This window comes from Bombus flavifrons, chromosome 7, assembly GCF_040668555.2.
Source record: "Bombus flavifrons isolate JBK064 chromosome 7, iyBomFlav1_principal, whole genome shotgun sequence".
Taxonomy (NCBI): Eukaryota; Metazoa; Arthropoda; class Insecta; order Hymenoptera; family Apidae; genus Bombus; species Bombus flavifrons.
This window is the reverse complement of record NC_138448.1, coordinates 4,498,307-4,515,268: the sequence shown is the minus strand read 5'-3', so window position 1 is coordinate 4,515,268 and position 16,962 is coordinate 4,498,307. Positions and strand designations below refer to the sequence as shown.

The 16,962-nt window shown below is 35.0% G+C and overlaps 1 protein-coding gene and 1 non-coding gene across 2 annotated transcripts; one reads left to right on the top strand and one right to left on the bottom strand.

Annotated features, from left to right (window-relative positions):
* Positions 1–1,424: 1,424 nt before the first annotated feature.
* On the bottom strand, positions 1,425–1,496 carry TRNAE-CUC (transfer RNA glutamic acid (anticodon CUC)). Its single transcript has one exon. It is a non-coding gene; the product is annotated as a tRNA-Glu (tRNA).
* An 11,033-nt stretch (positions 1,497–12,529) lies between these two features.
* LOC138181825 (melanocortin receptor 4) lies at positions 12,530–13,969 on the top strand. Its single transcript, XM_069117111.1, has 3 exons — positions 12,530–13,417; positions 13,557–13,750; positions 13,843–13,969. Exons 1-3 carry the CDS (start codon positions 12,721–12,723, stop codon positions 13,903–13,905), a joined length of 954 nt encoding a protein of 317 aa, XP_068973212.1. The 5' UTR covers positions 12,530–12,720; the 3' UTR covers positions 13,906–13,969.
* Positions 13,970–16,962: the final 2,993 nt, after the last annotated feature.

Sequence of the window (16,962 nt, the reverse complement as noted above, 5' to 3'; positions counted from 1 at the left end):
GTCTTCGTGGTCGCTTTCAGGGTTCGGTAACAATGCGACCACGATATTTTTCGCTTGTCAAGGGGACCCACGCTAACGTAGGCAACTCGATACGCGTTACGTTTCTGTACAGCCAAGTTTTTAGAGGGTCGTTTCTTCAACAGAGGGAGAGAGAAAGAAGTTGAATCGCAGGAAATCGGACTGGATTCACACGAGAGAGATTCAGGTCAATCAAGCGATTACGCGTTCATACACCAGCCTACCGGCTCTTTTATTCGTTGTTCGTGCTTATCGTTGCTGATGAAGAATCCAGTTCCAGCGATAACGAGTGGTTGAACGTTTTGCATCGAAGTGGAGGGTGGAGATTGGCGGGATTATGGTATGAATTTGTATAATTCTGAGGTTGCAAACTCATTACGTTTTAGTAAGCTGAAGAGATTTTGCAATTATACGAGAACGAAAAGATGTAGGTAAAATTGTGTGTGAGATGAAATTGAGTGGAAAAATTAGAAAAAAATATGATAGTACCTATTAGTGTGATGTATTTTCTGGTTGAAAATATGGATTCATACAAGTATTATAAGCATTAAGCTACGTGTATTGGAAATGCAATTTCAGTTAGAAGTTATTAGCGTGTACCATTTTCCGTTTGATTATATTGATACATAAAAATATAAATATTATTTTGTATATATCAAAAGATGAAATTGAAATTCTCTAGGAATAAAAATCCACATATTTGAATCTCTTTGATATAAACGGTATTTATCTATAGTTATAATTACATATGATTTACGTACTTTGTGTACAAAATTAGTAAAAACTCCGTGCTTAATTAAAACAGGATCAGTAAACAGATGCAATGTAGAAAGAGACAGGAACGTTATTGAGACAACAAGTCATAAGCAGACAAGAACTACAATACACAGATGAGAACTACAGATAGAGCACTCCTGTCTTCTTCAGATTCGATTAAATGGTATTACACAACACCTCTTAACCAAGACTCCTTCAGAAGCTTTTCACGTTTTCACTAATCAAGCGTGAACAGTATCGGAGCGACACGGAGCTTTGAAATTCGCGTTCATCAATTTTCCGTTCCCAAACTAACCATTGTGAGTCTCAGATTTAATTTCAGATTGCGTTATCATAGCGAGGCATCGTGGCATGCATATCAATACGCTTAAAATCATTTCCATCCACTATGCAACAGATTTTGCAAATTTAAGAAAAACCTTCAAACACTTTGTTCTTCAGAAATGGCAAAAGCCATACGGAATCTTATTTTATTGAAATGATACTGAATTTGGTACAGAAACAACTAACGTTTAATACTGACGCCTGATTTTTTCGCAAAAATTAGACCCGTATGAATGTTATCTCAGTGATATATTATATCGCAAGAAGATGTATCTATGCGTAAAAACTAAACAAAAAAAATTAAATTCCGGTACCGGGAATCGAACCCGAGCCTCCTGGGTGAGAGCCAGGTATCCTAGCCACTAGACCATACCGGAGGACGAGAAGTAATGTTATTCGATTTCCTTAAAAGTCGAAAAGAAAATTAATGCGTTACAGTAAACATTTATTATAAATATACTTAACAATATGAATGAATATTAATATCATGAAATAACATTTTTTCATGAAGGTAATAATCAAAAACGTGGAATGAAATTATTTTCCGTGTAACGAAGATGAATTATTTTTAACATTTTTTTATACATTAATAATTATATATTATATTATCGTTATTATCATATATTACGTTTACCATAACATCAAATGTATCTTAAAATCCCTCAAAATACAATTAAACATAATTAGTCCGATCGGGATTATTGTACGTATTATTAACTATTGGAACACCCAATCTGCTTTAATATACAATTGCACTGCTTTAACTTCTCTTTTATTAAATACTATAGCAACCTCTTTTTTTATTATTACAACACCAGTTTGTGATTTATGTTGGACAAAAATTTTCAATTCCTTGATTGAGAACCTCGGAAATTCGAAAAGTTTAAGCCTTCCTACCACCTCCGGCGCATTATTTTCCTTCCAAAACTATCTTGTACGTGTTATGCGTACCGACATAACGAGCCTTCCTCGTTCTGAATGACAATGTACGCAACCGTATTTATAGACGACCGCCATCTACACGATAGCCGAGTTTCTTTTCGTTTCTTCGCTTACATTAGCTGCTTTTTCAAGATTTCTACGGGACTCACAGCGACTCTAACGGTATAATGGGTAAGTTTCTGCAATCAGACTGAACGCAAAACATACACATCCGATGTCGAGAAATATTTATCTTTCTCGGGCAAGAATTGACATTTCATCGTGGTGAACTTTTGTAATACTTCCAACTGTCTTTTCTAAATTTTTATTCCCCATACCCAGAACACGCAGTGTTCAGTATAGTAATTATCATATTGACAATTATTTCAAATTTTATTGTTTCACGCATACCTATGTTTTAGATTTATTCCATTTTTAATATCCGCGAAGATTGTCTGACATTTTCTTTTCTTTCTATAATTTCAAGATTCCAAAAGATACAATAAAAGAACACAACTTTTCTCAACAAAAAAGATAAACCACAACACGGAAGAATTACAATTACCTGAAGCTAAAAAAGCAATACTGCCAACAGCGTTTAACACCATTCCATTTTTGGCGACTCTAAGATTCTCATAGAAAATCAAGTAGTTTAAAAAGAAGCGCCGAGGCCGCTTCCGGAGTCTGTATACGGTACCGGGAACGATTATCGTATTTTCTCGCAAAATCTGCCTGAAGACGACGTCGCGATGGCCGAAAGGAGGAAAAGAAAGGAAGAAATCAGAGGGGACCGAGCGAAAAACGGAAACGACAGAAGGGGAGATCGTACGTTATGGCATAAACGCGGACTGCTATCGCGAGGTTATTTCCGTTTCGACGCACGAGTTGACGCCCGCGAAGAATCGACCGCGGGAGGCGTCGCGACGCCGTAACTCGTTCGAAAGAAAACTGAGAAATTGCTAGCTTCTGCTAATCATTGGTCCTGTCAATGAAAAACTGATTTATCTCCCGTGTAAAATTCATAGCTTTTTGCAATAAAAAACGACGATATAATAGAAACTATGGACTATTAAGAAATCACCTATTTGGAATTTATAAAATTTTTTTACGTAAAAATTTATATATCTTGAATTGCCGAAATTGTGAATGTTTAGAGAATATTAAACATAAATTTCATAGAAATGTGTTTTGCTTCGCTATACAGGTACATGAAAGAATACTTTTGTAATATAATTTATCTATTACAGTATTATCAAAACATTGCGAAAGTATTACATTACTCAAGTTTAATATCATATTAAACTCAAATATAATTACTAGCAATTTTAAGAAACGTATATCCCATAATACGCCATGTAATTTTTATTGTATATGCATACTAAATTCTAGTTAAATCTATGTTAGTCCATACTTAAGTAAATCAATATTTCGATGGACATTAGGCGTGTAACGTTATTTACATGTATCTACGTAATAATGCAGAGTTATTACAAATTGCTACTATCAGTATAATGATACTAGAATCTCACGCTGCTACAGCCATGAAAATAAAATTACTTTGCTATATAAACGGGCTATAGTACATACTTGCTACTGGTATAACCCCTGACAACGTAGTCATAAAGTTCATTAATAGCTACGTTTACTGTTCTTCGAACTATCTACTACCTACAGTTGTTAAAACAGCCATCCTTAGACGAAAGTCATTTATGCTACTTGGTTTCAAAGGATGCTCCTGTATATTTCGTTTAATATGCAAATTACAATAACTTAAGGTACCGATTCAATCACTGAAAAGATAATGATTACTCTACTTGAGGACAGAATTAATTTATCTTTGCGTTAATGCCCTGCAAATTATTTTACCTAAATGATATAATGTTAATAACGAAAAATAAAAAAGTCCAAATTGTTGTATTTATATAGAAATCGAACTTTTTCCTATGAACAATACACAACACCTACTTGATAATTTATCGCATATTTTCAAATTCACCGATGCAAATTTAATCATCAATTACCACATCATTTTCGATTTAGCGTGACTTTTAAATGAATACTCGTAAAAGTGTTCCTAACTGAAAGTTGCATAATTTCTACCTCCCAAAGCCATCAGCCACATCTACATGACTCATCGACTATCATATCACTTTCACAATTATCAGTCGTTGCAAGTCCATTACCAACAGCGACACTTCCAAAGCCATGGTCCTCCATCAACCTCATTTATTCAACGTCGCACTAAAAGACCTTTTGCTCGATCGACCCTACCGATGAATAATACCAGGTTATATCAACACGAAGCTTGTTCATCGTCATATGCAGAGTTCCAATTTTACGCGTGGTTCGCGTACACGAAATTTTCGAGCATAATTAAAACACGCGCTGCGCGCGCGGATCGTTATCACGAGCACGACGAGGAATTAAATGAAAAATCGTATTTCCTGGTCGAAGATATGGCGAACACGGACACTGACGAATTTATACGCGTCAGCATCATCGCGTTTCGCCGCAATGCGGAGTTCCGCGGCCGTAGATGGTATTTCTTCTTTCGCGATATCGCAAACCGCAGCCGCTCGACACGAGCGTAAACAATTACACGAAGACGCAAGAAGAAAGTTGGCAATGCTTCTCACTGAGAGGAGAATCGTTGACGAAATGGAAAAAAAATTTAGCGCCTGCTGGCCGTCGGCGTAAGAGCGAGGATTCTTGGACGCGGTTCGAGAATGAAAAAGCGAAATTTTAAGAGAGTTGGAATGCATGCTCTGTGGAAGGTCATTCTCTTTTTTGATGCTGAGTGTTAAAAATTTATTTGGAATCTTAATCGTTCCTGCAGCGAAGGCCAGGTAATTGTAGACACGAGAGAGTTGAGCGTTGAATGTTTTATTCTGTTACGATAAAACGAAAAGCCTGAGATAAACGCTTTTTACTCTCAAGACCGAAGATAAAAGAACAATTCTAACAGTAACTATACTGCGGATTTTTAGACATTTATATTGTAAGAAATTTGAAAGTGCAATTTTGCGAAAAATGCGCATAATATTAAAAGATATATAAAATACTCATCAAAAGTATAATGCTTTCTATAGTAGTTGGTGGGTAATTGACTCAAAAAGTTGTCCCAGTTTTCATTCGTCGAGCATTAATTGGATACCGAAATTGTAGTAATATGTTGGAGAAAATTTATTATCTATCATTTCTTAAGATGGTTGATACAGCTTGGTTTGAATTGAGAAAAAGGTAGGAGAAGCTTCCATTCGTTATCAGGGTAAAAGCGAGATTTCTTGGATACGATTGGAAGGTAAGAAGATGAAAAAATGAAATTTTTATGCAAGCGTAGTTGAAAGAGATTCTGTAGAAGGTTATTTTTTATCTTGGTATTGAGCGTTAAGAGTTTAGTTTGAGTTCTAATTAAAATTGTTAAAATATATTTGAAGAAGAGTATTTTCTATGCTTTTTCGAGGTGTATTCTGCCTTGAATTAAAGAATAGGACGAAAAAGCGACCGAAATATGAAAAGATGAAAGGGTAAAATTGTAAGAAAAATGTAGTCGAAAGAAGTTCTGTGAGAGACCGTTTCCTTCCTTAATAACGAGTATTAAAAATTTATCCTAAATCTTAATTGAAAATGTTTAATATATTTGAAGAAGATTATTGTTTATCATTTTGTAAGATGGTTAGTTGAATTTATTTTGGAATTAATAATTATTTGAAAACGATGATGGGAAGTAAAATTAATTAGATTCTAACTAGCACTGAATTCACGTATATCCATCATATTAGAGAATCTTTTGTGTAAAGCAATGTGTTAATATACAGTAGATTAAAAATTTCGCGGACATTATTCTTTAGAAACCAATTTCTTACTTATTAATTGCCTGTTTAAATCTCCAGTCTAATTAATTAAATTATTATGAATTAAAATATTAAATATGGACTTTCCTGATTAATTTCAATTCTATATAATTCCATACAGCTTTCGTCAATTAATGAATTAAGTAATGAACGAATAAGAGAAGAAAAGCATAGCTTGATTTGAGTAACGAAATATGAGCCCATAAAAGGGAATATAAACGAGAATGAACTTAGGAATATGTTATTTTCTCCTTACGTAAAGAGAAACCATCAGAAACTTAATATCGAACCTCGCTTTCGGTACATTGTCAACCAGTGGCATGAAAACACGATTAAGATGTGTAAGTAATTCGGACTGAGATCGGTCGAATGCTTCGCAACGAATGAATATAAAATGGAAATGACAGAAGCAGAGAAAGAAGATAGCGAAGTGTGAAAATCGGAGGTAAGGAGCTTAAAATTCGCGGCGTTCCTCCGATGAAATGGAGAGAATGAAAATCAGTGAAATAAGTCATTATGAATATATTTGTTCCACAGAAGGATCGCAATAATTAGAATACATATATTTTTATTTAATAAAATATAAGAAAAGAAAATGATAAATACCAAATAAATAAATAATAGATAACAATCTTTTGCTGTAAAACCACGATTATCAGAACATCAATTAATGAAACAGTCTTTTATTGAAACATTAACGGAAGGCTACATTTCTATCCGAAAGCTTTCGTTTCGTATCGGAGATACTCGATTATAGTGTATATATTATTGTACATTCACCGAGAAGAATTTCAATGCATCAAGTAAGATTTTAACCCTTCGTTCAGGAAAGGTGATCGACGTGGTAATTCCAGGTTTGGTGGAGCCATTTTTCGCCTCGGGGATTTAAGGATTTTCCACTTATATGAGCACGCCTCCGAAACGTTCCCCGCCGATAACACATTGAGTGGTTTGTAAGCTAAAAAGTTTTCGAGCATTCATCACGTTTCAGGGCCGTATCGATGGTTCCATTAAAGGGTAAGATTAAAAAATGTTTTCATTCCGATAAAACTGGAAGAGTTTGATCTTCCAGCGAAGAAACGTAAATCATCCGTAACAAATATAGACTCAATGTTTGTTATTGATTTTTACCTTATTTCTGCTAACACGATGTTCGTCACTAAATTTTTTTTATAATAAATATGGGATAAATTACCTTTTAATGTCCACATTTTTATTTTAAAATAAATACATTACAATTGAAAAACTAAATGGAGGGACGAAATACTTTTTTATTTTTACGTATTTAATTAAGTAACGTAAGCTATATAGAAGCATCAATCATGAGATTTTCCTTTCTATACGACCATGAATTAGCAGGCTCCAGCTCTAATCTTTTAGCCTTTGTGACGCTTCTGTACGAGTTTACGTTCGAAAGCGTCGATTACTATAATTTTATCTACAGATGTTCTTTTATTAGAAGTAACGTTTTTCTGTCTACGAAACTTGCTAATCTCAGCTCAGGTAATAATTGACGTTCCGAGAAAAATAGCAGACAATATCTATAGCCGCTTTCTTGTGGTTCTTGCGGTTTCAGAATTGCTAGATTATTAAAATACATAATTCTATTACATAAGGTGTCTTCACAATAATCCTATATAATAATGCTAATCTATACACATAGATTTCATTTTGCAGATACTTTCGCTTTTATTTTTATACACTTAAAGCGCTTAACTTTAAAATAATCAATACGTACATTTGTTTACTTACTAGTAAACTACTTTACGCATAAAAATAATACAAATATTAATAATATAAATCTCTATAAATTTATTTTCCTACTACAACCTTCAAGATAAGTTCATTTGCATCAAACGAAAAAACTTCAACCACTAAATTATCATATTTGTCACAATTGTTGCTAAAATTATGTAGCAACGATAATTAATCATTTCTTCTATTAATTGCCTCATTATTCTTCATCTCTACATCACAACATAATTATCTAATACAAAAGAATACCTATAAAACGATAAGAAGTATTCTACATCGCTATTATTAAGCTTCAACCCCTTCGATTTCTCAAGGGATAATAAATCTAACGCAAACACGTATCCCAATACAAAAACAGTGGGCTAAAAGAGAATAGCAAAGAGGTGTCTGTAGGACACAGCCAGAGATGGCATAAGCTCTGTCTTTTCTTGTGGGACATATCGTGTCTCGCGGGATTACGCGCGTTTTCAAGGGGGTGCGCTCGCGCGAATTTTTTGACGGTGCACCTGTGCTCCGAGTATCGAATGTTGGCCAGTTGCGCATCGCGATTGCGATCCTCGGGAAAAACTCGCCGAACCGGTCACGCGTAAAATATTACGAGCTCTTCTGACAAGAGGACCAAGCGGCGACAAAGTGGTCGCATCAGCATGAAGTTGCGGTGACGCGGTCCACTCGCGATCGATCTTTCTTTTGTGATATCGAATGCATAGAAACGTTTTGCGCTCGCGACTAACGCAAGCCTCGCATTCCTCTAGCACGGATAAACAATTTCATTCGCGAGACAATGTTGATACTTTGTGACACTGGATCGTCTTATGGCGGTTCTTAGCATTCTACGGTGTTTTTAGGAAATTTCAACGCTCTACGACTTTCTTGTACCAGGTTGTAGGGAAATTAAAATTTTAGGCAAAATGTGTAGAGTATGTACAGAGAAATATGTATTGTACATTTGATATAATTTGATAAATATGTTTGATAAAAGAGATTGAGACTTTTTATTTATTTCAATCTTCAACTCTAGCATCGTTGGACCATAACGATAATTCGGACGATTTTCTGTATTTGGGTCGAATTAGGATGTAATTGTGGGATACTTTGTTTATGTACATACTGACAATGATGCACATGCAAATTTTCATCCTTAAATTTCTTTGCTAAGAATTTTTATTTTTAGTGGAAAAAGTTTTGAATTTTCAATTCGATATCTTAATTTATCTTATATAAAATAGAGCGAATCAGATGATTGATTCATTCCGTTAACGTGTCTTATCGGTAATTGATATTCTTAGGATCATATGTATTACTATATTATCATAATTGATATATTAAATTTCCAAATTCGCTTTTTGTCGTTTTGAAAGCGAATTAGTTGAAATTAGATATTGATACGCCACAAGACAAGCAAATGCGTGACAACTAAATGATTGACATGAAAAGTACTAAGTGATATTGCATTCGGTATATCATCGTGCACGCAATAATTCAGCATCGCATAGATTAACTTTGCACGAAACAGGTCAAACAGGTGGAATAAGTAGCTTCGAGCGTGCGTGATGTTTGAGTAAAGACCGCAATCAAGCTACGATTAAACCTACTTAGTGAAAATGAGCTTATATTCTCATTCTATAAATTACGAAACTTGTAAAAACAACAACGAACACTGATTTTTAATACGTTCGCGAGGATTTGGTTATTTAGTTATTTTTCTGTTATTATTCTGTTATATTCTGTTAGTTATTATTCTGACATAATATTTAATTAAGCCAAGTATTGCATCTTTTAATTAACTGAAGAATACATCAACGTATTTTAGTTCGATTAATGTTACCCTGAGTGTCATTATTAGGTAATATACATTTCATTCTATTGTTCGAGAACGTAGACCAAGCTAGCCTGTATCTTCCAGTTGATCATTCACAAAAAAAGAATAGAGCTAGTTTCTAAATACCAGGTTATTCTTCCGCAGTACCATACAATTTTCTGTATTCTTATACTACTTTCCTTCCTACACGAAACAGTGAAAAAATAAAAAGCAAAAATAAGATCCAGCAAATTGGACTCGATCTTTAGAACATCCTTCCCGAAAAAAAAACGCTAGATTTTATTTAAAAACCTACATGATATTGATAAATGTATAATGGTGTACTTATAAATAGGGAAACAGGTACATATAAATTCATTTAATTCTATTATGAAACACGTTACATTTTTTACATTTTGAAGCACTCTGAGTAGAGATATACTTTCAAATTTTTGTTTCGTGCAAGTAATAATTACCAACTAAGTTAATGTAAATTTAAAATAAGGACTTTCCCTATTTGCACGCTCACCGTTGTTTATTATCTACAATCAAAAGAAAAAACATGCATCGAATGCTAATACAAAGGCGACACCCAGTTTTGACTATACAAACACACACAGACAACAAAATTCAGGCTAAATTCAACGCTGACCGTAACGTACTACGCTTTTATAAACCTGACGATGATAATACGAAAGAATGCTGACGTTCGTGATGATAATACACAGCCTCCTGATTATCGTGCTGTCCGAAGGCTCCGCGAGGTCGCTTGAGTTACGTCGTAATGATGGCCAACCAACGAACCGGTTGTGGCCCTGGCCCTGGCCCTGCCACTGCACTTATTTGGCCCCTAACCCGATCCAACCAGACGAAAGCAAAGAGAAAAAAAACATGGAGGAACCCACAAAACTGAACCACACACCTGGTCCAAGGATGAAAGTGCGAAACGCGCGAGAGGCCAGGCATCGTGAACACAAGAACGCCAACACGAAATTCGTAATTTACGAAACGACCATGAAAGATTCTGTAATCGCCGACTATCGAGGGAAGGTTCGAGCGTTTTCTGGCGTGAAGCGGAAAGGTGAGAAGGGTCTTCCAAAAATCGACGTCGAAATGGTTGGTGTTTGATTTCGAAAAGACGAAGTGAGGTTAAAACGATCTCCTTTGAAGTAAATACGAAGTTGTTACTACATCCTGGATACTTACGCATTTATGGAAATTTGAGAAAAAAATTCTTTACTTCTATCATACTTAATTATTGACAGAAAAGGCTGACAAAAATACAGGAAAACTACAAGAGAAGATGTAATAAGCACTCGATGATCGAAGTAGGAAAGGTTTAAATGCTATATATTATACTTCAGAGTATAACATAAAACGTACCCTAAGTACGTCTACAAAAAAAGTAATTCGCAAAGTGCGGGGTACTTACTTGATAAAAAAAAGGCAATGAGGTATTTCTCCTTACGCTGCAGCTACTATAATTTTTATGCTAGAAAATAAACATTCCTAACGATATCCTATAATTTACACCTGGTTATAAACGTAACGCAAGAAAAGATTAGCATTTACCTAACTCCCTTCTCTCGCGTATCTTCCGACCTTGAGTTCGACGTATCCTTTCACGAGTCGCGATTCAAGAAGAGCCTGAGCATCCCGCGAACTCTCCTTTCCTCGCGAAAATGCATCCATTGTTAACATACAATAGGTGAAACAGTCAAATCGTCCCACTTTCGAAGGAAAGATCGTCGCGAATGTTCTTCGCGTACAAATTCGACGACAAATCCATCAGGGCCAAATATTCACCGATATTGCACACATGGCCATTTGCCAACAATGAGAGACAGCATCGACTCTCTTCTCTTCTAAAGACATCTCTTATTGCAATATGCAGTCGAATGCGAGGTTATATTTTCTCTGTCCCGTTCTGTTCGGCTGTACGATTCTCTTTCTCTCAACGGATAAATGTGTCGGACGAGACATGATTTACTCGTGCAGAACTATTTTCGTCACTGGTTGTCGAGTCGTTACTGGCAGGAGAACGAATCTCCTCCAGTCGCGGTGTCAGGGTCAAGGGTTCCGCCGCGGTATATTCCGCGCGATGAACGCTAGAACGCAATGGACAAAGCCGACTCGATGATACACCGATCGATATTTTAACGAAACATACCGAGAAATGAACATTTTAAAGTTAAACGAATTAATTTCATTTTCTAGAAATTACTCGATTTTAATTCGTAGCATGCGATGAGCGCTAGACTTTTCAGAAACCACACTTCGATCAATATCGCGACGATATATACCGTGGTACGAATCAGTTAGAAGTTAAACAGACGAATTCGATTTTTTGTAAATTTCCATTTTGTATAATAGTAAAACACGTAGCGTTTTATTAAGATCCTGTTACACGAGCACTATACGCTAGCAACTTAATGGCTTTCAAAAGAGCATAAAATTCTAGCTCTCAGATTGTATACCATTCAGCACGCAAGTCAACAGCAAGGAATAATACCTACTCTTATGTATTGAAAGTGAAGCTGAAAAATAAGAAGAAGAAGGAGCTTTCTAAAAACCATGCAACTGAAGAACTGTGTTATACGAGGATCATCGCTGACTCTAATTTTCGACCACGTTATACGAATCTTCGTGTAATACGAGTAATTCGAAGAATATTCAAGAAATATATATAATGTTACCAGGATAACTGAATAAATTGCGACTATGTGGCAATTTCTGGTCACGAATCTTCGCGTGATACAAGTGGATATAAGAAAACTGAATATATCAGATTTCTGGAAGTCAGTGTGAAAATTTGAATATATCAAAAGTTATAAAATAAACTATACCACAATTCACAGTGGACACTAAACGGTAATAATACCATGTTTAATTTCACCTCAGAAACAAGGAGCACTTAATAAAATGAGAATATCGCGTGTCAACCAACCTCATGGTCAATCCACAGCAGCTCTCCCATGTTGTCTCTGAATAGTAAATTCCCAAGTGGGAGTGGACGTGAAAAATATTAAAAACAAGACCTCTATCTACTGTTCTTCCTGTTCTTCAGTGTTAACTCGACTCGTGAATAGACGCATACCCGTTGATTTCATCCTCCAAACATCGTGTTCGAACAACTCGCGAGTGATGAAACTCGAAAAATCCCGTCATTTCTTAACAGGCACGTAATGACGTTGATCAAATTTTAACAAAGCCAAGTTAAGCCTTCAGTTTCAAGCAAGTTTCACGTACAAACGCCGAACGACGGAATAAATGGAAACACCAAATTTGTCGCATTTTGTAAACGTGGAAGTAATTCCTGTTATGACCACGAAGTCACCAAGGGGAAGCCCCACGAAAATCAATGTCATCACTCTAAGTATCCCGCTATCTGACGCACGACTGATAAATCTGATATTATTAATTCTGGGAACCAGTCTAAATTTTTTAATTATACTAGCGATCGTTTCTAAATCGTCCACGAGAACGTCTCCGAATTTTTACATCATAAGCTTTGCATGTTCAAACATGGTGATATTAATCGAGCCACTGGAAGAGGTACTTAAATGGTTCTTCGACATAAACATGAAATTAAACATGGATTACGTGCTGATGATCAGCTTTGATGTTTCTATTATCACATTTTCGGTTTTGGTATTCATGTTGTATATTAGTATCTTTCAAGAGCACGTCTATTTTGGACACGTGGTATTAAAGAAAAAAAATGCTATTAAAGGTATTCTGTTGATTTGGTGTTCGTGTATTATTTCACTTGCTATTGGGCTCCATATATATGACTTTTTTGAAGAGGATATGGCGGATATTTACGTGTGTTTCACGTTCATGTTTATCACTATGCCGTTGATCGCATCAATTGCTTTAGGCTCTCTGATTATTTACGAATTGTATATATTGAGAAAAATCGAGGGTTGGTGGAGAATGAAGAAGCTAAAGCACTATATTATGTTAGGTCAGTAAATTGGGTGTCAGGTTATAATTCTATAAGTCAATGTAAAAATTGTGAGAGACGAAAGATTGAAATTACAGTGTCTGATTAATCGTAAATTAATTTTTGTCACATATTTAAAAGTAAAAACAAATCTTTTCAGTGGTTATCGGAGTCGCTTTCCTGTTGATACGAACGCCATATCGACTGGCTAGAGCGATCAATTTCTTACTGCCTAAGGCATCGTGCTGCACGGACGACAAGAGAGAGGGACTCTATTTCATGGCCAAGACGTACCCCACTATTTTCTCGCTAATCTACATTGTATTATCGAATGAATTTCACGAAATCTTTAAGGTTCGTTTCGTTAACATGTTTAGAATTATAATTTATTAAACATCTAAATAAAAATTTGGAATACTTAACAATCTAAATATTTTTAATAGCAGGCGATCCGAAAAAGTCGATGCCACAAATCGTCCAGAGAAACTATTCATGACGTTGTTACTTAACTAACAGGAAGGTTATCGTTATTATTATTATATCATTGTATTTAATTTGATAAAATTAAATAAATTTCAATACATGAACTTATATCTTTTACCATACTGTACGTATATATTCTCTCTTAATTTGAATAATAGATTCGTAAATAAGAGAGCATAACGATCTATTTGTCAGAGCGAAGATTAATATAGAAACGTCGTGTTTGATATTTCCACCCGAGCTAAGTAACACTAGCATCAAAAAATTTATTTATAGTACACACAGTGCGTCATTCCTGCGTGAATTACTCAAAAGCTCAAAGTGTTGCTCTCAAACATGAAAGACGTGCTTTGTGTACAAAGTTGGACTTAAAACATACGCCACGAGATTGATACTCATAACACAGTAAGAACAAGAGTACCTCCAAACTCTTGAATATTAACTTACACCTAGCAAAAACATGCATTATGACCAAATTAAAAAAGAGTAAGGATCTTATAGCATCTTAAAAAGTCTTAGAGAGCAAAGAAAAACTCGTAGTGACACTTAAGAAATTTGAAGATAATGATAATTCAAAAAATTTGAAACAAATAAAAGAAAACAATTCTTTTAACGATTAATTCCCTCAAGCAAGTGTTACAAGCTTACAAGTGAAATTGAAGATTTCAGCAAACATGAAAAACGAAATCCTAATGAAACGAATAATAGAATTTTCAAATAATGGAATCATTACTTTTCTCGTATTAAATCTCATTTATTCAAACAGAATTCGAGAAAATTGTAAATCTGTTTCAACATTTAAGGATCCTAAACTTTTTCAATCGCATATTTTTCATGTGTAACCTTCATTGGCAAGGGCTAAAGCTCATATAGTTGAAATTAATGTGTCTAATGATCTTTAACTTCGTATTTATACGCAAAGGAGCAAGCAAGAGTAGACGAAATTTGCGCTCACGTTCTTCGACAGGACAAGAGAAGCTTTTGTGTCGCAGTCGCAAAGTCGTGAATTCATTGCGCTCTCTGTATGCAAATTCGCTTCCCTTTGGGCGCGTCTGTCGAGTGTATAAGTCGATGGAGAGTTGTACTTACGTGTTCGGCTCGAACAACTACATGCGCTTTGTATCTGCCAGATTGTCGAGAAAAAGACCCGCGAGTACCAACCATAATCTGCTGGTCGCGCGCAATCGTTTCGAATGTTTCGATTGTTAGCCAGTTACGATAGCGACATGTCCAAACTTACACGTTCTGTTCGTTTAAATGAACACGAGCAGACGGTTGAATGTGTATCACATTGTACGCTGTATCGAACATTCTGCGTCATTCCTTGTAAATTTGTGAACTTTTAGTGTACAAAATGAGTCACTTGAAATCGTACGTCTTTTTATTAAAAGAAAGGTATTTCAAGAAAAATCAAGCAAGTGAAATTTTATTTACACCAAGGTGTTTTGGATATTGTTTCATGAAAGTGTACCACTTCCCTGTGTACATGTATACGTATCGAAAGTCAGTAAATTTGCTTGAAATAGGCTAAACGCTTAACTAAAACAAAATGTATAGTTCCATTTATAAATACAAAGATCGCCTTGAAATCATGGAGATATTTCCATATAGACAAGACTTACGTCCATAATAAAATGTCCTCTTTGAAACAGAACTTTTATAATTCATGTATCTTTTAACATACTACAGGAATAAAAAAGATGATTGTATAAAAAGATTTTAACGCGACATCGTTAGATATGCATTGTACCGAATGCTGGCATTAAACGAATAATTATTTCTAATTTCCAATATGAAAATTTCAAGTAACTTATCTATTACGTATGTGATATACTATAACATTACTATCGGGAAACGAACTTTAGTTGCAAAATAAAACCACAGTCGGAACAAATTATACAAATTATACAAAATATTAGTTAAGAAATATTACGATATAAAAATGCATCGTTGAAAAAATTGAACAATTTTTATTAATCTAATCAACAGTAATAAAGTTTAACTTACATCAAGAAGGATAATCCTATATCACAAAATGCAAAGGCAACCATTTTATCTTTAGTGAAAAACTGCACGTTTCGTGAAAATCTTAAGCTTTTTCTCATTTGTCGCTCATACCACGCAACAACTCGTGGAGAACACAGCAGACATTCTTGCAACATAACCAGATGCAACTTACTATAGTTAAATTCAATTAAGCGGAACGCGGTAAGTGTTTGAGAAAATAGGACATCGTTCGTCAAATCAAGGATAAATCCGATTTCGTAGCCACAGGATTCACCTTCTCACAGTCCCTCGATAATTAGAAATTCCTCTCACATCGCGTTTCCTATTCCAAGCTTTAGTGATTCTGCAGCTATATCGAGACAAGCACTGTCGGCGTTACACGTGTGTACGTATGCAGTTATGTGTGTAGAAAATACACGATTATCGAACGCGAAAGAAACTACATACCTACGAATGGAGATGCAGCGTACGTGTCGTCGGTACCGAAGAAAAAGAAGACCTCGAAGAAACAGGAAATCAGTGGAGCGGAAAACCATCCTACCAGACGGCACTTCCGGCACGGTTTTTCGGTCAACTTAACGCCCCTTGCTGATCGATATTGATCGTTTGGCGTTGATTATAAGTCTCTTTTACTGGCAATGAAAATGTAGTTTAATAAAGAATTAATATGCATAATTTTGAGATTAGGTCGAAATAAAATATTTCAATATTTTGAAAATATGTTCCCTAAATTAATTTTATATTGGGTACTGCGACTTTTGGTCCACGGATAATATTCAAGGCAAATATTTAATATTATCTTATGGAAATATGGAAATTTTGAAGAAGATTAATTTGTAAAACTAATCGCTTTGGGTTTATCATTTTAAAATATTTCATTGGAAAACATCCTATTAAATCAGAGAGAAGAAACAAAACGTGGATACGTAGATGTTTACTACGGTAACTCGAGATAAGATACAAGATAAGAAACATTAGAATTTAACAAATTTGAAAATTTTTTGAAATTAATATTACTTCAAGTGACACAACTATGTTAAGTATATTCAAAGATAAAAGTTACGTGAAATATTTGA

Coding starts and splice junctions, on each gene's coding strand:
- LOC138181825 (XM_069117111.1), top strand. CDS start 12,721: ATGGAAACACCAAATTTGTCGCATTTTGTAAACGTGGAAGTAATTCCT. Junction 13,418..13,556: donor AAAGCACTATATTATGTTAG/GTCAGTAAATTG, acceptor AAATCTTTTCAG/TGGTTATCGGAGTCGCTTTC. Junction 13,751..13,842: donor AATTTCACGAAATCTTTAAG/GTTCGTTTCGTT, acceptor TTTTAATAGCAG/GCGATCCGAAAAAGTCGATG.